General features: G+C 41.7%; 1 protein-coding gene across 5 annotated transcripts; it reads left to right on the top strand.

Annotated features, from left to right (window-relative positions):
* Nucleotides 1–1859: 1859 nt before the first annotated feature.
* On the top strand, nucleotides 1860–15855 carry LOC109864868 (protein farnesyltransferase/geranylgeranyltransferase type-1 subunit alpha). Of its 5 annotated transcripts, none has more exons than XM_020452890.2 (10): nucleotides 1860–2269; nucleotides 2960–3047; nucleotides 3506–3591; nucleotides 3786–3900; nucleotides 4050–4154; nucleotides 4483–4609; nucleotides 5881–6029; nucleotides 7890–7952; nucleotides 8898–9069; nucleotides 15123–15855. In XM_020452890.2, exons 2-10 carry the CDS (start codon nucleotides 3037–3039, stop codon nucleotides 15300–15302), a joined length of 1008 nt encoding a protein of 335 aa, XP_020308479.1. In that variant the 5' UTR covers nucleotides 1860–2269; nucleotides 2960–3036; the 3' UTR covers nucleotides 15303–15855. The 5 variants fall into 5 exon arrangements, with proteins under 5 accessions (XP_020308479.1, XP_020308477.1, XP_031652856.1 ...); XM_020452888.2 differs by having other exon boundaries at nucleotides 1972–2072; nucleotides 3463–3591; XM_031796996.1 differs by having other exon boundaries at nucleotides 2019–2072.
* The last annotated feature ends 221 nt before the right edge of the window (nucleotides 15856–16076 follow it).

Below are 16076 nucleotides of genomic sequence, written 5' to 3'. Positions count from 1 at the left end.
CACTAAGCTACTGTACATGTCGCCCCGTTCCTGTGCCGTGGGAATTCTCTCCTCTGGGAAAATCCTGTCTTCGGTTACATTTAGTAGATGATCAGTAAGGAGTACTCCTCTCCTTGGGTACATTCAGTAGAAGGTGTTGGAGGAAATTCATGACTATGGGTGATTTTCCAGTATCTAGACTGTTCTCCCAGAAGTAGTAAGAAGAATCAAAATAAGGTTAATTAATAGACATGGGCAAGCAGAATAAAGGCTGAGCTCAGGTGAATGAACAGAGCTGGGTCAACATGTAAAAGCAGAATGCAAGCAGAAAATGTAAGCAGAAAATGTATGCCTGTGCTGTTATAGGCCTGAGGGAAGTCATTACCTGGTCCTGTGACTAGCATTGAGACATGCAATTGCATTATGTATGTATGCCTGTGCTGTTGTAGGCCTGAGGGAAGTCATTGCCTGGTCCTGTGACTGCCTTTAGGGCATGTAGTTGTATTGTATGTCTGTGCCATTATAGGCTTGGGGAGACCCATCGTGTAGTCCTATGAGTATCATTGGACAGACACCTGCATTATGTGTGTGTCTTTTTTTTGTATCATTGCCATGGTTATGCCACCAACAGAATCTGTAAACAAGCAAGAATTGAAACTGAAAGATAATTGTGGCGAGAGGCCAAGGGGTGTTAATCATCTACATAGAGGGGAGTGACCATGTGTGTTATCTGAAAGTGGAAACCTATAAAGCCTGAGGTCTGTGACAAGAAGGCAGTTCTTCCATGGAATTGCTCGGCTTTGTTACTTTTTGTAATAAGGTCTATTTGAATTCACATGCTCTGGTATCTGAGAAATATTTGATTCAATATTTCCACGACAATGGTCAGTAAGAGGCACTCCTCTTGTTGGGCTTTGGGCAGTTATGGATAAATGGATGGGTTTCAGTGATGGGATAAATTCTTGCTAAAAGGTGTCATTTTGATGAAAAGTCTAAACAATGTCCAATCTCACTTGTCTTTTAAGATCCAAAACAATGGTTGCATTCCCGTGCTCAGATGTTGCATGCATCAACCAACGGTTGCGTGCCATGTCATCGACTGACAGATTTCTATAACAAATTGTGGTTATCCAGGCATTGTAAGAAATGGCATGTGTCAGCTTCGCCTGGGCAGAGGAATGCGTCCACGTTGTCCAGTCCACATTAATCTAGTGCAGGGAATCAAATACATTTAGTGCCCAATGTATACTGAACAAAAATATAAACATAACATGCAACAATTAAATATGTTGCTTAGTTACAGTTCATAAGGAAATCACTCAATTTAAATTCATTAGGCCCTATTCTATGGATTTCACATGACTGTGCAGGGGCGCAGCCATGGGTGGGCATAGGGCGGCCAATTTGGGAGCCAGGCCAAGCCAATCTGAATTGAGTTTTTCCGCACAAAAGGGTTTTATTACAGATATAAATACTCCTCAGTTTCATCAGGTGGCTGGTCTCAGACGATCCCGCAGGTGAAGAAGCAGGATGTTCTGGGCTGGCGTGGTTACATAATGCTATATTCTCTAAAAAAATGTTGGAGGCAGTTTATGGTGGATAAATTAACATTCAATTATCTGGCAACAGCTCTGGTGGACAGTCCTGCAGTCAGCATGCCAATTGCACGCTCCCTCAACTTGAGACATTTGTGGCATTTTATTTTATTGTCCCGTATGTTTAATGATGATGCTGTTTAATCAGCTTCTTGATATGCCACGCCAGTCAGATGAATGAATTCTCTTGGCAAAGGAGAAATGCCCACTAACAGGGATGTAAACAAATTGAGCACACATTTGGAGAGCACAAAATTTCGGGGATCTTGTATTTCAGCTCATGAAACGTTGGACGAAAACTTTACACGTTGCATTTATATGTGTTCAGTATAACAAGGGCCATGTTCGAAATGATCAAAATCGTAATGTATCATGGGTAAATTGTGACTGACTGACTGGTCTAAAAATAATGAGTCGTTTATGATGCAATGTTCTTTGTTGATCAGTCAGTCCGCAGTCGCCTGCAATGTCGGATCAAGACCTGTCTTTGGTAAACCTGTGAGTATGCCACATTCAAAACAACTGGGAACTCCGACTTCAGTGCGTTCGAGACAATAGGGATCTGAAAAAAGCAAGCTCCAGACTGAGAAAAATCGGTTCGAACGGTCATCCAACTCGGAATTCCATGTCGGGAACTCCGGCCTCTTCCTAGAGCTCTGACTTTCCGATCTGAAGATCACTGACGTCCACAGGAGGTTTGTGGCACCCTAATGTGGAATGGTATCAAACACATAGTTTCCAGGTGTTTGATGTTATTTAATTTGCTCCGTTACAGCCATTATTATCAGCCCTTCTCCGCTCAGCCGCCTCCTTTGCTGACGTCATGATTTGACCGAGTTTTCTTCCGATTACCCATGCCGCGTTTAAAGCGACTGGGAACTCGTAAATCTCCGACCTCAGTGCGTTCAAATCAACTCGGAATTCCAGCTCGGGCCTTTTTCTAAATCTCCGACTTTCGGACCTGAAGATCACTGACGTCATGAATAGACCTCATATTTTTCCCAGTTTTGAACGTGGTAGCAGTTGTATTGAAAGTACCAATACTTACAAAACAAACCATTTTGAAAACCATTTATTTGATAATGAGCGGACAAACACTCAACGTTTTAAAACTTTCCTCATTGATATTTCTTCCTCTCATTATTTTTCTTATTAATATTCATCAACTATTGCTATCGACTCCTACGCGGATCATACATGCTCCAGTACACTGTACCTTGTAAAACGGTTATCCGAGTTGCACAAAACAGAGGAAATTACATAAATGAGTGCAACAACACAGAGGTCCGACGTTGCAAATAAGGCAGCACTTGTTCAGCCTGCAACCGAAAGACCAGCTTATGACAGAATGTCAGGCATTGAAGAAACTTCACATGTATCCTCAGAATTGCAGGATGAGAGGAGGAGCGAGGAAGGGGTCGAAGAGGAGCCCGAAATTGACTATGAAAACCCGTTCCGTTATATGTTTTACAGGTAAGCGAATTAGCTAGTTAGGCTAAGTAGCTAGCTAACGGTAGCTAGAAAGTGATTGCATGTGGTTAGTGATGCCAAATTTAGCCATGCATTCATCATAAGTCGAAGCTGCATAAAGACTGGTTCACATTGCTATCAGAGTATAACGTTAATTAGCTAATCAAAGATTGTTCTCTGTGGAGCAATTTGGCTATTTTTCCCAACTCCCTGAGTCGGTTTGAATTTGCTGGCTAGCTACGTTAGCTTGCTCGCCGTGAAAGGGAGATCCGATTGATCTGTAATTGACAGTACTCTTACAATTATAGCTAGGTATTAGTGTTTTATATTTTGCATTGATTTAAAAGGGATACCTGAAAATTTGTCGTAGCCGCATTGGCGGAGAGAACAGTTGCCCCATTCACTAATGTCCCTCTAGCTTTACCCTCTCTCTCTCCCTCCCGCCTCTGCTCATATAAAAGAGACAGAAAAGAATGGGCTGATTTAGAACCTGTTCCTCAAGATGATGGTCCCAATCCTGTTGTGAAGATTGCCTACTCTGACAAGTGTAAGATATTAAACTTGGCATATAATTTAGAACCATACATCCATATTGTTTAATGCATATAATCTCATGCATTTAGCCTACCAAATGACTCCGAAGTCCCTTTGAGTAGTTACGATTCATGTCAAAATTATTTCACTTTGCATCAGAAACTTTTAATTTCATGCAACCAAACATGTCACTTTTGTCTCCAATAGTCACAGACGTGTATGACTATTTCCGAGCGTTATTGAAGAATGATGAAAAAAGCGACAGGGCATTCACGCTGACGGCTGAAGCTATTGAACTGAATGCTGCAAATTACACTGTATGGTAAGCCAATGTTATTATGATTCATGAACACAACAACAGTAGAATATCAATAGTTTTACTTGGTATAACCCTCTCTTTGAAAATGACAAGTGCAAGACCCTAAAGAAAGGGTGTACTTTTTATCTTTCTGTGTGTCTGTGTGTGTGAAGGCACTACCGGCGAGTGTTACTGCAGGCCCTGGAGAAGGACCTGAGAGAGGAGATGAGGTACATTACGGCCATCATTGAGGACCAGCCCAAAAACTACCAAGTCTGGTGAGCTCTTCTAATCTAAATTTGTGTCACTATCCCAGTATCACGATCTAAAAATACTCAATTTTACATGGCAAAAAGCAAACACGAGCAGACTAACACTATATAATCCTTTAAGAACCTACTTTATGTAAAATATTGTGTGCTGTACTTTGGAAAATGAACACGTGACTGGATGACATCATCAGGCTGTTTGTCTCCAACATTTGCTTTTGAGCATATATACATTTTCCTTCTCAACAAGTTGAACAATAAACTTGTTCTTCTGTTACACAAAGACTTGTGTAGAACCATAGAATGTGTGTCAACAACCGTCTTCTCCTTATCCTAGGCACCATAGACGTATGGTAGTGGAGTGGCTGAACGACCCCTCGGAAGAACTGGAGTTCATTGCAGAGATCCTAAGTCAGGATGCTAAGAACTACCACGCCTGGCAGCACAGACAGTGGGTCCTCAAGGTAGGAGCCTCAACAACCAGGATGTGTTTGTAACTCATGGTGAATTGTTAGCTGTGTGCTAGTAGCGGCCATGGTGCAAGTGACATCTCCTGCCCTGACACATAGAATTACTGTTGTCCCGGACCAAGTGACATCTCTTGCCCTGAGACATAGAATTACTGTTGTCCCGGACCAAGTGGCATCTCTTGCCCTGAGACATAGAATTACTATTGTCCTGGACCAAGTGACATCTCCTCACCCTCACCTTGGCTTTTATGGGTCAGTGGTATTGACTGTGCTTATTGAGTAGGAAGTGTTCCTGTGCAGTGTGTCTCTGGATAAGCCCAGTTTGGGACAGGGACTAGAACTACTCTGTTACACATTCACAATCACATATCATCTTATGAAATGGAGAGTATATGGCTGCCTATGGAGAATGCAAATATTCTATTGCTATCAGAAAGGGTCAAATGACAATCTGTTGCTAGTAGAAAGGGTAAAATAATCTATTGCTATCAGAACGGGTCAAATAACAATGTATAGCTATCAGAAATTGTCAAATAACAATCTATTGCTAGTAGAACGGGTGGTGCCAAAGATTTCCTCTCTGTGTCTCTGATTTAAATGATAAGCTGACGCTTCTGCTAGACGAGCAAAGCAATGAACCCAGTTTCGGTTGTCCCTTTCCTTTCATTCTCTCACTCCACTTATTACAGTAGTGTTGCATGATTTGCGATCAAACTGCAAAAGCATTGTGAATGTAGCCTACCTAAGACTCAATGGCCCAATTTTGAAAATGTTATCAGCTCCAGATTTGTGTTAATGAAACCAAATGGCCTTTATTTGCATAATTTATTTTCGCATGTCTATGCAAATGAAGTGACATTTGCATTCTGCCTCTGAACAGACCTCCTGTGGCTCTCTGAAATGGGCTGCATTGATTATGACTGTGCAGTTTTGTTGTCCTTATGTGTGATTGAATCACTGTATAGTCTTCGAAAGTATCTAGTAGCGGATGGATCAGAAGTGTCTCTAGGATATCAGCATGAAGGGAGATTTCTGAACCAGAAAATCCTTTATCTGCAGTGTGTATTAATCACTAATCAGTGGTCACATGCCATTGGAATACTGTATAGCAATGACAGTGGTGTGTTTGTCTCTGTCATTACTAAATATGTGTATGGAGTGTGTCTGGTCTAAAATACTGTGTGTGTATCTGGACTAAATACTGTAAGTGTGTCGACTAAAGTGTATGGCGTGTCAGTACTAAATAGGTGTGTATTGTTCTCCAGGAGTACAAGCTGTGGGACAGTGAGCTGGAGTATGTGGAGCAGTTGTTGGAGGAGGATGTGAGGAACAACTCTGCATGGAACCAGAGGCACTACGTCATCTCCCACACAACAGGCTACTCAGACCCATCCATACTCAACAGAGAAGTACAGTATGTACCTGCTCTCCCTACATACCATATCTCATGTCGGCCCCACACCTTACTGCTCTTGAGTAGAAACTGAAAATGGAAAAGAAAAAACCTCCTACCCACCAGACACTTAATCCTCCTAGCCCCTACCCACCAGACACTTCATCCTCCTAGCCCCTACTCACCAGACACTTCATCATAGACACTTCATAAACTCAGCAAAAAAAGGAATGTCCTCTCACTGTCAACTGCATTTATTTTCAGCAACTTAACACGTAAATATTTGGATGAGCATAACATGATTCAATAACTGAGACATAAACTGAACATGTTCCACAGACATGTGACTAACAGAAATGGAATAATGTGTCCCTGAACAAAGGGGGTGTCAAAAGTAACAGTCAGTATCTGGTGTGGCTACCAGCCACTTTAAGTACTGCAATGCATCTCCTCCTCATGAACTGAACCAGATTTGCCAGTTCTTGCTGTGAGATGTTACCCCACTCTTCCACCAAGGCACCTGCAAGTTCCCAGACATTTCTGGGGGGGAATGGCCCTAGCCCTCACCCTCCGATCCAACAGTTCCCAGACGTGCTCAATGGGATTGAGATCCGGGCTCTTCGCTGGCCATGGCAGACCACTGGCATTCCTGTCGTGCAGAAAATCATGCACAGAACGAGGAATATGGCTGGTGGCATTGTCATGCTGGAGGGTCATGTCAGGATGAGCCTGCAGGAAAGGTACCAGATGTCTTCCCTGTAACGCACAGCGTTGAGATTGCCTGCAATGACAACAAGCTCAGTCCAGTGATGCTGTGACACACCGCCCCAGACCATGATGGACCCTCCACCTCCAAATCGATCCTGCTCCAGAGTACAGGCCTCGGTGTAATACTTATTCCTTCAACGATAAACACGAATCCGACCATCACCCCTGGTGAGACAAATCCGTGACTCGTCAGTGAAGAGCACTTCTTGCCAGTCCTGTCTGGTCCAGCGACGGTGGGTTTGTGCCCATAGGTGACGTTGTTGCCGGTGATGTAAGGCAGGTCCTCACCAGACAACAGGCCTACAAGCCCTCAGTCCAGCCTCTCTCAGCCTATTGCAGACAGTTTGAGCACTGATGGAGGGATTGTGCAACTTGGGCAGTTGTCGCCATCCTGTACCTGTCCCGCAGGTGTGATGTTTGGATGTACCGATCCTGTGCAGGTGTTGTTACACGTGGTCTGCCACTGCGAGGACGATCCGCTGTCTGTCCTGTCTCCCTGTAGCGTCGTCTTAGGCGTCTCACAGTACGGACATTGCAATTTATTGCCCTGGCCACATCTGCAGTCCTCATGTTTCCTTGCAGCATGCCTAAGGCACATTCACGCAGATGAGCCGGGACACTGGGCATCTTTCTTCTGGTGTTTTTCAGAGTCAGTAGAAAGGCCTCTGTGACCTTAATTGTCTACCGTCTGTAAGCTGTTAGTGTCTTAACAACCGTTCCACAGGTGCATGTTCATTCATTGTTTATGGTTCATTGAACAAGCATGGGAAACAGTGTTTAAACCCTTTACAATGAAGATCTGTAAAGTTTTTGGGGGATTTTTACGAATTATCTTTGAAAGACAGGGTCCTGAAAAAGGGACATTTCTTTTTTTGCTGAGTTCATATCTGAAAGAATGTGATCCATATGAGCATCATAATAGTAGCTCTACCTTGTCCTCTGATAGGCTAGATGGGTCTTCCAGCATTACACCTATCAAATTGTTTTGGGTCTCCTTGGGTACGGGATTTTTTTTTTTATGGGGGTAGGGCTCTTTTCTGGACTGGACAGAGATTTCCAGTGTGCTACATCAGACACCATCTGATAAATGTGTTTTCCTTTGTCTTTTTTAAGGTACAGTCTCAAACAGATCAAGAAGGCTCCCCACAATGAAAGCGTGTGGAACTATTTGAAAGGGTAGGTGTCATACAGGATTAATTCAGTAGGGAATTAAATAATACTTAAAGGGATACATATAGGGATTTAGGACATTTGTATGTCTCTGCATCAAGTATGGAGGTAGTTTCGTAAGCCAATGCTAACTAGTGTTAACACAATGACGAAGTCTATGGCATCTACTAGCATGCTAGCAGTTACCATGGACTTCCAGTCACTGCACTAACGCTAGTTAGCAACTTCCTTCAAACTGCACACATGGACATAAATGGTACCCAGGAGTTCATCTACACTCTGAAGTACTGTAGATAGTGCCTCATTGCCATAATTCTGAAGTATTCATATTTAAGGTCCAATGCAGCTGTTTTTATCTCAATATCAAATCATTTCTGGGTATCGATTAAGTACCTTACTGTGATTGTTTTTCCATTAAAATGGTCAAAAAGAAACAAATATTCTTATCAAAGAGTAATTTTTCAAGCAAGAATTTTGGTAGGACTGGTCTGGGTGGAGAGGGGGAAACTGAAAACGAGCTGTTATTGGCAGAGAGGTTTGGAACTCTTTCTTATTGGTCTATTAATTAATTTACTGCCTGGTGATGTAACTAGGCAGGACAACATTTCATCCCACCAAAACAGGCTGACATTTCAGGCAGTCTTTTTTTAAACCACACTAAAAAGAACATTATCATAATTTTCACAATTTCACAGTATTATTTCAACCTCATAGTATGGAAATATGTATAAAACACTGTTAAATGAAGTTTTTTTTACTGCACTGGGTCTTTATTTTGTGAGTCTATAACATAATGGCTAATAATAATAATTCACTTATCTTGCAGTTTCTATCCTCCACCAGCAGATGTCAGAAGTCACAATGTTTAGTGTAGGAGCTCTGAATTGGGATACTGCTTCTGTAGAGTTGGCTGAAGCTTTTCACACCCCTCTCCTCCTCCTTTTCCCCCAGGATTCTGCAGGACCGGGGCCTGTCGTCCCACCCGGGTCTCCTGGAGCAGATCCTGGAGCTCAAGGAGACCCACTGCTCGCCCTACCTGCTGGGCTTTCTGGTGGACATCTACGAGGACTCCCTGGAGAACACCTCAGGAGACCAGGTGGAGGTCCTTAGCAAGGCCCTGGAGGTGAGCAGCACTGGGACCTATCGGACTTAAAGGGATAGTTCAGCCCAAATGTATGGCAAATGTATGTATGGGAAAATGGGCATAATCTAATTTCACATTTGGGATTACTTTATAGTAGTGATATGCATATAAAATCAAATACAATTGTATTCGCCGAATACAACCGTGAAATGCTTATGTACAAGCCCTTAACCACCAATGCAGTTTTAAGACAAATAAGAGTTAAGAAAAGATTGACTAAATAAACAAAAGTTGAATTACACAAAATAATTATGAGGCTATATATACAGGGGGTACCGAGTCGTCAATGTGCGGGGGTACAAGTACAGTTGAAGTCAGAAGTTTACATACACATAGGTTGAAGTCATTAAAACTAGGTTTTCAACCACTCCACAAATGTATTGTTAACAAACTATAGTTTTGGCAAGTCGGTTAGGACATCTACTTTGTGCATGATACAAGTAATTTTTCCAACAATTGTTTACGGACAGATTATTACACTTATAATTCACTGTATCACAATTCCAGTGGGTCAGAAGTTTACATACACTAAGTTGGCTGTGCCTTTAAACAGCTTGGAAAATTCCAGAAAATTATGTCATGGCTTTAGAAGATTCTGATAGGCTAATTGACATCATTTGAGTCAATTGGAGGTGTACCTGTGGATGTATTTCAAGGCCTACCTTCACTCAGTGCTTCTTTGCTTGACATCATGGGAAAATCAAAAGAAATCAGCAAAACCACCAGAAAAAAGCCAGACTACGGTTTGCAATTGCACATGGGGACAAAGATCATACTTTTTGGAGAAATGTCCTCTGGTCTGATGAAACAAAAGTAGAACTGTTTGGCCATAATGACCATTGTTATATTTGGAGGGAAAAGGGGGAGGCTTGCAAGCCGAAGAACACCATCCCTACCGTGAAGTACGGGGGTGGCAGCATCATGTTGTGGGAGTGCTTTGCTGCAGGAGGGACTGGTGCACTTCACAAAATAGATGGCATCATGAGGCAGGGAAATTATGTGGATATATTGAAGCAACATGTCAAGACATCAGGAAGATAAAGCTTGGTCGCAAATGGGTCTTCCAAATGGACAATGACCCCAAGCATACTTCCAAAGTTGTGGCAAAATGGCTTGAGGACAACAAAGTCATGGTATTGGAGTGGCCATCACAAAGCCCTGACCTCAACCCTATAGAAAAATTGTGGGCAGAACAGAAAAAGCATGTGCGAGCACACGTTCTTAAAATAAAGTGGTGATCCTAACTGACCTAAGACAGGGAATTTTTACTAGTAATAAATGTCAGGAATTGTGAAACACCTTAGCCAAATACATTTAAACTCAGTTTATGTAAACTTCTGACTTCAACTGTATAAACAACTATAAACTAATTTAGAGACAGATGGTGGCAGAAGTAGGATTTAGTGCACTCAGATGAAAGGAGTCATCCATTTCCTGGAGGACCTGAAGGGAGTGCACATTTTTATTCTAGCCCAGCAGTAGCACACTTGATTCAACTAAACACCAAGCTTTGATGAGTTGAAATGCGCTAGTGCTCTGCCCGAAAAGAAATTGTGAAACTGGTGTAGATGCTGAAGAACTTGGCAACAATGTGCAGAGAATGAAAATAGTGTTCTACCATAGCTGGAACGTCTCCTTTCTTAGTACATTTCCAGTATAAAACATTGACTCCGAGTCAATCAGTGTATAACAGCCCTCGCACCAACAGTTCAAGGCTGAGGAAAAAGGGTAAATCAGTAGGAATTATTCAACGAGTCCACGTGTCGGATTTGAAAACTCTTTCACCTATCGCGGCGGATGTCTTGCGTGCTTTTCCAAGCTTCCAATGTCTACCTGGCAGTTTGAATGACAGCTGGTATGCTGCCTCTGTATTGGGGAACTCAATGCTCGGGTGTGTGTGTCGGAGTTAATTAGGTTTCTTGGGAGTTTTTTTTTTTTTTTTTTTTCTTCTGCTGTTCTCAATAGGCATTGGCTCATTCAGAAAGTCACTGGAGGAGCTCTTATACTTATTTTAGTTCCGTCTACTCGGAAATGCATGCATCAGGATGGGATTGCTTTCAGTTGTTTGAGAATATGATTTGTATTTTTCCACTTTACTTTTTAATTTTTTATTAATGTTTCTCGATGCTAGTGCCACCTGGATGTCAATGTACAGGTAACTGCTAAAATAATGGAACCGCTTGAGTAAATGAGGGATACAAAGTATATTGAAAGCAGGTGCCTCCACACATGTGTGGTTTCTTTAGCATCCCATCATGACCTTAAGCATGCATAAAAATGCTGGGCAGGCCATTATTTTTGAAATAGAGGATGACAGTGCTCCCATCCACAGGGCACGAGTGGTCACCTGAATGGTTTGATGAGCATGAAAATGAAATGCCATGGCCATCTGTCACCAGATCTCAACCCAATTGAACACTTATGGGAAATTCTGGAGCGGTACCTGAGACCATTTGTCACCACCACCAACAAAACACCTGTAGTTACCTGTATGTTGAGTAGCCATTAGCCAACTAATTCACTACCAGTACTCCTGCCGTGGCTGTGTTAGCTGGGGTAATGGATATAATGTAAATAATGACCAGGTAATTTGATTGCACATAATCAAACAAGCAAGTTTTTTTTATTGTTTTTATAGGGGGTAGATCAGATGTTGCAGATACTGTAGATTGTAGTTTCTATCAATGTAATTGGCTGCATCATTTAAAATCCCCCATATATATTTTTTTTGTAGGTACATAGTGCATTCGGAAAGTATTCAGACCCCTTGACCTTTTCCACATTTTGATACGTTACAGCCTTAATCTAAAATGGATTAAATCATTTTTTTCCCTCATCAATCTGCACACAATACCACATAATGACAAAGCAAAAACAGGTTTTTGTTTTTTTGTGCAAATGTATAAAAATATAAATGAAATCAGTTACATAAGTATTCAGACCCTTTACTCAGTACTTTGTTGAAGCACCTTTGGCAGCAATTACAGCCTTGAGTCTTCTTGGGTATGACGTTACAAGCTTGGCACACCTGTATTTGGGGAGTTTCTCCCATTCTTCTCTGCAGAGCCTCTCAAGCTCTGATAGGTTGGATGGGAGCGTCGCTGCACAGCTATTTTCAGGTCTCTGCAGAGATGTTCAAGTACGGGCTCAGGCTGGGCCACTCAAGGACATTCAGAGACTTTTCCCGAAGCCATGCCTGCATTGTCTTGGCTGTGTGCTTAGGGTCGTTGTCCTGTTGGAAGGTGAAATTTCTCCCCAGTCTGACGTCCTGAGCGCTCTGGAGCAGGTTTTCATCAAGGATCTCTGTACTTTGCTCCATTCATCTTTGCCTCGATCCTGCCTCGTCTCCCAGTCCCTGCTGCTGAAAAACATCCCCACAGCATGATGCTGCCACCACCATGCTTCACCGTAGAGATGGTGCTAGGTTTCCTCCAGACTTGACACTTGGCATTCAGGCCAAAGAGTTCAATCTTTGTTGTTTCATCAGACCAGAAAATCTTGTTTGTCATGGTCTGAGACTCCTTTAGGTGCCTTTTGGCAATCTCAAAGCGTGCTATCGTGCCTTTTACTGAGGAGTGGTTTCAGTCTGCCCACTCTACAATAAAGGCCTGATTGGTGGAGTGCTGCAGAGGTGGTTGTCCTTCTGGAAGGTTCCCCCATCTCCACAGAAGGACTTGCAGACCGTAAAATGTTTAATACATTTGCAAAGATTTCTAAACCTGTTTTTGCTTTGTCATCATGGGGTTTTGTGTTTAGATGGATGAGGGGGAAAAATCTATTCAATCAATTTTAGAATAAGTCTGTAATGTAACAAAATATGGAAAAAGTCAAAGGGTCTGAATAATTCCCAAATGCACTGTATAACATTCTATTGCTTGCAATTATAATTTTTTTATTAAAAAATGCTACGTTTTTTTTTTGTGTTTTTTTTTATCCAGCATTGTTTTGTGTATCAGTTTATAAACCATGGAATCGGTATATCGTAAATCGCTTCACAGCTATTTTGCAATCTACATGGCACAGCTGTCAATTTTTTGGTCCTTTAAATGAAACTGATATACTTTTTTTATTTATGACAATTTTTCTTTAACCAATGTTGGTCTCTAATGCAGGGCAGACAGACAAGTTCCTTACCCCCCCCCCCCCCCCCCCCCCCCCCCTTCCATTTGCCCCTTCCATTTTTGCGGTATTGCGGCAATTGTTGACATTTTGTAACTGTAACCGAAAAACAACTGGTATTTGTAAAGTTTGAGGTGAGGGAGAAAGTGTTGTTTGCGTTAAGTATCTTGCTATAGTAGCTGTATCTAATTCTCCATTAGCTAGCCAGATAAATGTTGAGCAACATTAGCCAATTTAGCTGATCAAATTATTGAGTTTATTGTGTGAAAATTAGTAGGCTAATGAAGTCCGACAGCTAGCTTGCGAACGTTACAACATCGGATGAACTAACGTTTGTAACCTAACCAATTCGCTATAGTATTAACTGGTATACGGTTCTTGCCGTTTCTCAAGTTTTAACGCGTTAGTTGTTTAATGGACCCTGGCAATCTGTGTGAAATGTGAACTAGCTAAGGAACCAGCTATATATGTGTACTAATGTTTTCCCTGTACAGTATGTGGTTAATTTTCAGAATGAAAGAATTAGGTGAAAATGAGGCGTTGCTTGTTAAACAAGTGGAATCAGGGATCAGGTGTAGCTGGAGCTGGGCCTGACTTATGCTGTAGGCCAATAGAGGTGAAAGAAACAAACGCCACACACTTTCCCTCTTTCAATACAGTGAATTAAAAAGGGGTATGACCGGTGTACTCTGCCTGAAAGAGAAGAATTATGCCAACAAAGGGTATCATGCTCTGCTGGCACATTGTAGAACAGATGTCCACAGGCAGAAAGTGAACAATGTAGCCCAAAGATATTGCTTTTGTTGTGTTGAACTTGATTGTAACACTTTTGTGTGAGTGAGGGGGGGATTATTAACTGTTTTACTCAGTTCGTTATTTTTGCACACATGTAGCCTTGTACACTAGATCAATGTCTACTATAGTGACCACTATAATAGAGCAAAAATAGAATGCCTGTTTGTTTTGTTCTATTTCTACTTTAAAATGTTTTCCCCCCCCCAAGTGCAATATTTAGATTGTGTGTGGTCACAAGCGTTCTATTATAAAGGCTGTCATGGCTAACTGCAATATTAGTATTGTTTTTTTTTTTCTTCCTCAAGACTTGTCATTTGTAGTAAAGTCTAGGCAATGAATAACATTGGATTGCTTTCCTTACATTTTTTTTTAGCTTTGAGTTAGGTTCACATTAATAACTTCATTTTACACACAGACTGATCATGTAGATCATATTCTTTGTTTTAATTAGTTAACCAGCATTCCCCCCCTAGCAGGGATTTGTTTAGCATGTTTCAGTGAGAGAAATAGAACGTCACCTTTTTGGGCCCACACCAGTTTGCATCCCTGTTTTAAGCCCTGGATTTCTAACCTCTTGATATTATTGTTGGATCTGATTTTAATAGCTAACATTTCGATGGCCATAATAAATAGATATGCCGATTAGTTGACAGTTGAATACTTTCTGAGAAGCAGCCATTATTTAATATTTTACACCTGGGGTTACTATACATAACTTTAACCCATTGTATAAGAAATTGAAATATTCCAGGCATTTATAAATACATTTCAGTTGTACTTTATCAAAAGATTTAACAAGCAAGTATTAGCAAATCAACGCAAAGTTCAAAACACATGGGTTGCAAGAGATTGCAAACCCCCCCCCCCAGAGAATTGGCATTAATGAGCAGCAAAGTGAACACTCTGGTTACACCTAACACAGCATTATCTTACCACAGCATTATCTTAACACAGCATTATCTTAACACAGCATTATCTTACCACATCAGTTCTTTCTGCTGTGTTGTGTAAATGGATCTCTTGTCCACTCGGTCTGTCTCTCGTGTTTTGCCCCTTCAACCCTTTAATCCTGCTATAACTCTAACCCTCTCCGTCTCTCTCCATCCCCCTCCCGCAAGCTCTGTGAGCTCCTGGCCCAGGAGAGGGACACCATCCGGAGGGAGTACTGGAGCTATGTAGGCCGCTCCCTGCAGACGAAATACTGCTCTGGTGACCCCTCTACCACCAGCAGCGCCCCAGAAACTGACCGAGGATCAGCCTCAGTCTCCGTTCACCAGGAGACCACCTGCAATAGCTAAAAGAAGACAGAACCCAATGGGAGTCTAGGGAGCAACTACTTTTATTCAGTCTGCGTTTGTTTGGCAATAGCGCAGCATTACCACATTGGTTAAATAAAATACAAAGAGAAATAACAACAGAAACACTAAGCTTACTGTAAAAGAGAACTCACTGCAGATAAGTATTATGACTTAGGATAGAAGATATGAATGCCTGCTGTCATTGTCATGTATTAAGGTTTATAGCCATAGGTGAGCTAGTTTGGATGTTGATGACTTGAGTGTGTGCTAACGAAGAGTCTTATTGCTGTGAATGTTGGCTTTCAGATCATACTGTATCTAGAGTAATTATGCTTGTTTTGGATTTCTTCTGCTGCGCAGTACACAGGGATATTTGTATGTGACACTGTAGCTAAGATGTTGCTTCTTGCCTAAAAGCCCTTAAAACATCTCTGTGTAGATAGATATATATTGCTGTCGTTGCCAAAACACTGTATAACCAAACTCGGCATTGCTGTAGGCTACAGAGTCTTTTGTACGCTATAACTAATTATATGGTTATTCTAAACTGGAAGTTCTGCCCTTGTCTGTTTTCTCTCTCGATTACGGTCCTCTCATTATAACATGTACCCACCTTTCACCTTCTTTTTTCCCCCTACTGAGCCATTTTTGTCGGCACTACTGGGCATAATGGGCCTGTGTGTTTGAGTTCATACAGTAATTGTCTCATCTGGATTCGGTCCCACTAACGAGCGAGCAAAATGAATATAACACATCTGCTCATTGAACAAGCAT

Source organism: Oncorhynchus kisutch, linkage group LG19 (assembly GCF_002021735.2).
Source record: "Oncorhynchus kisutch isolate 150728-3 linkage group LG19, Okis_V2, whole genome shotgun sequence".
Lineage (NCBI taxonomy): Eukaryota > Metazoa > Chordata > Actinopteri > Salmoniformes > Salmonidae > Oncorhynchus > Oncorhynchus kisutch.
This window is presented reverse-complemented; position numbering and strand designations above follow the sequence as displayed.

Bases quoted from the DNA above. Each gene is read 5' to 3' on its own strand.
- LOC109864868 (XM_020452888.2), top strand. From the start codon at position 1,995: ATGATGCAATGTTCTTTGTTGATCAGTCAGTCCGCAGTCGCCTGCAAT. The intron at 2,073-2,959 runs GTGAGTATGCCA...ATGTATCCTCAG, and splicing joins GACCTGTCTTTGGTAAACCT to AATTGCAGGATGAGAGGAGG. The intron at 4,155-4,482 runs GTGAGCTCTTCT...TCCTTATCCTAG, and splicing joins CCCAAAAACTACCAAGTCTG to GCACCATAGACGTATGGTAG.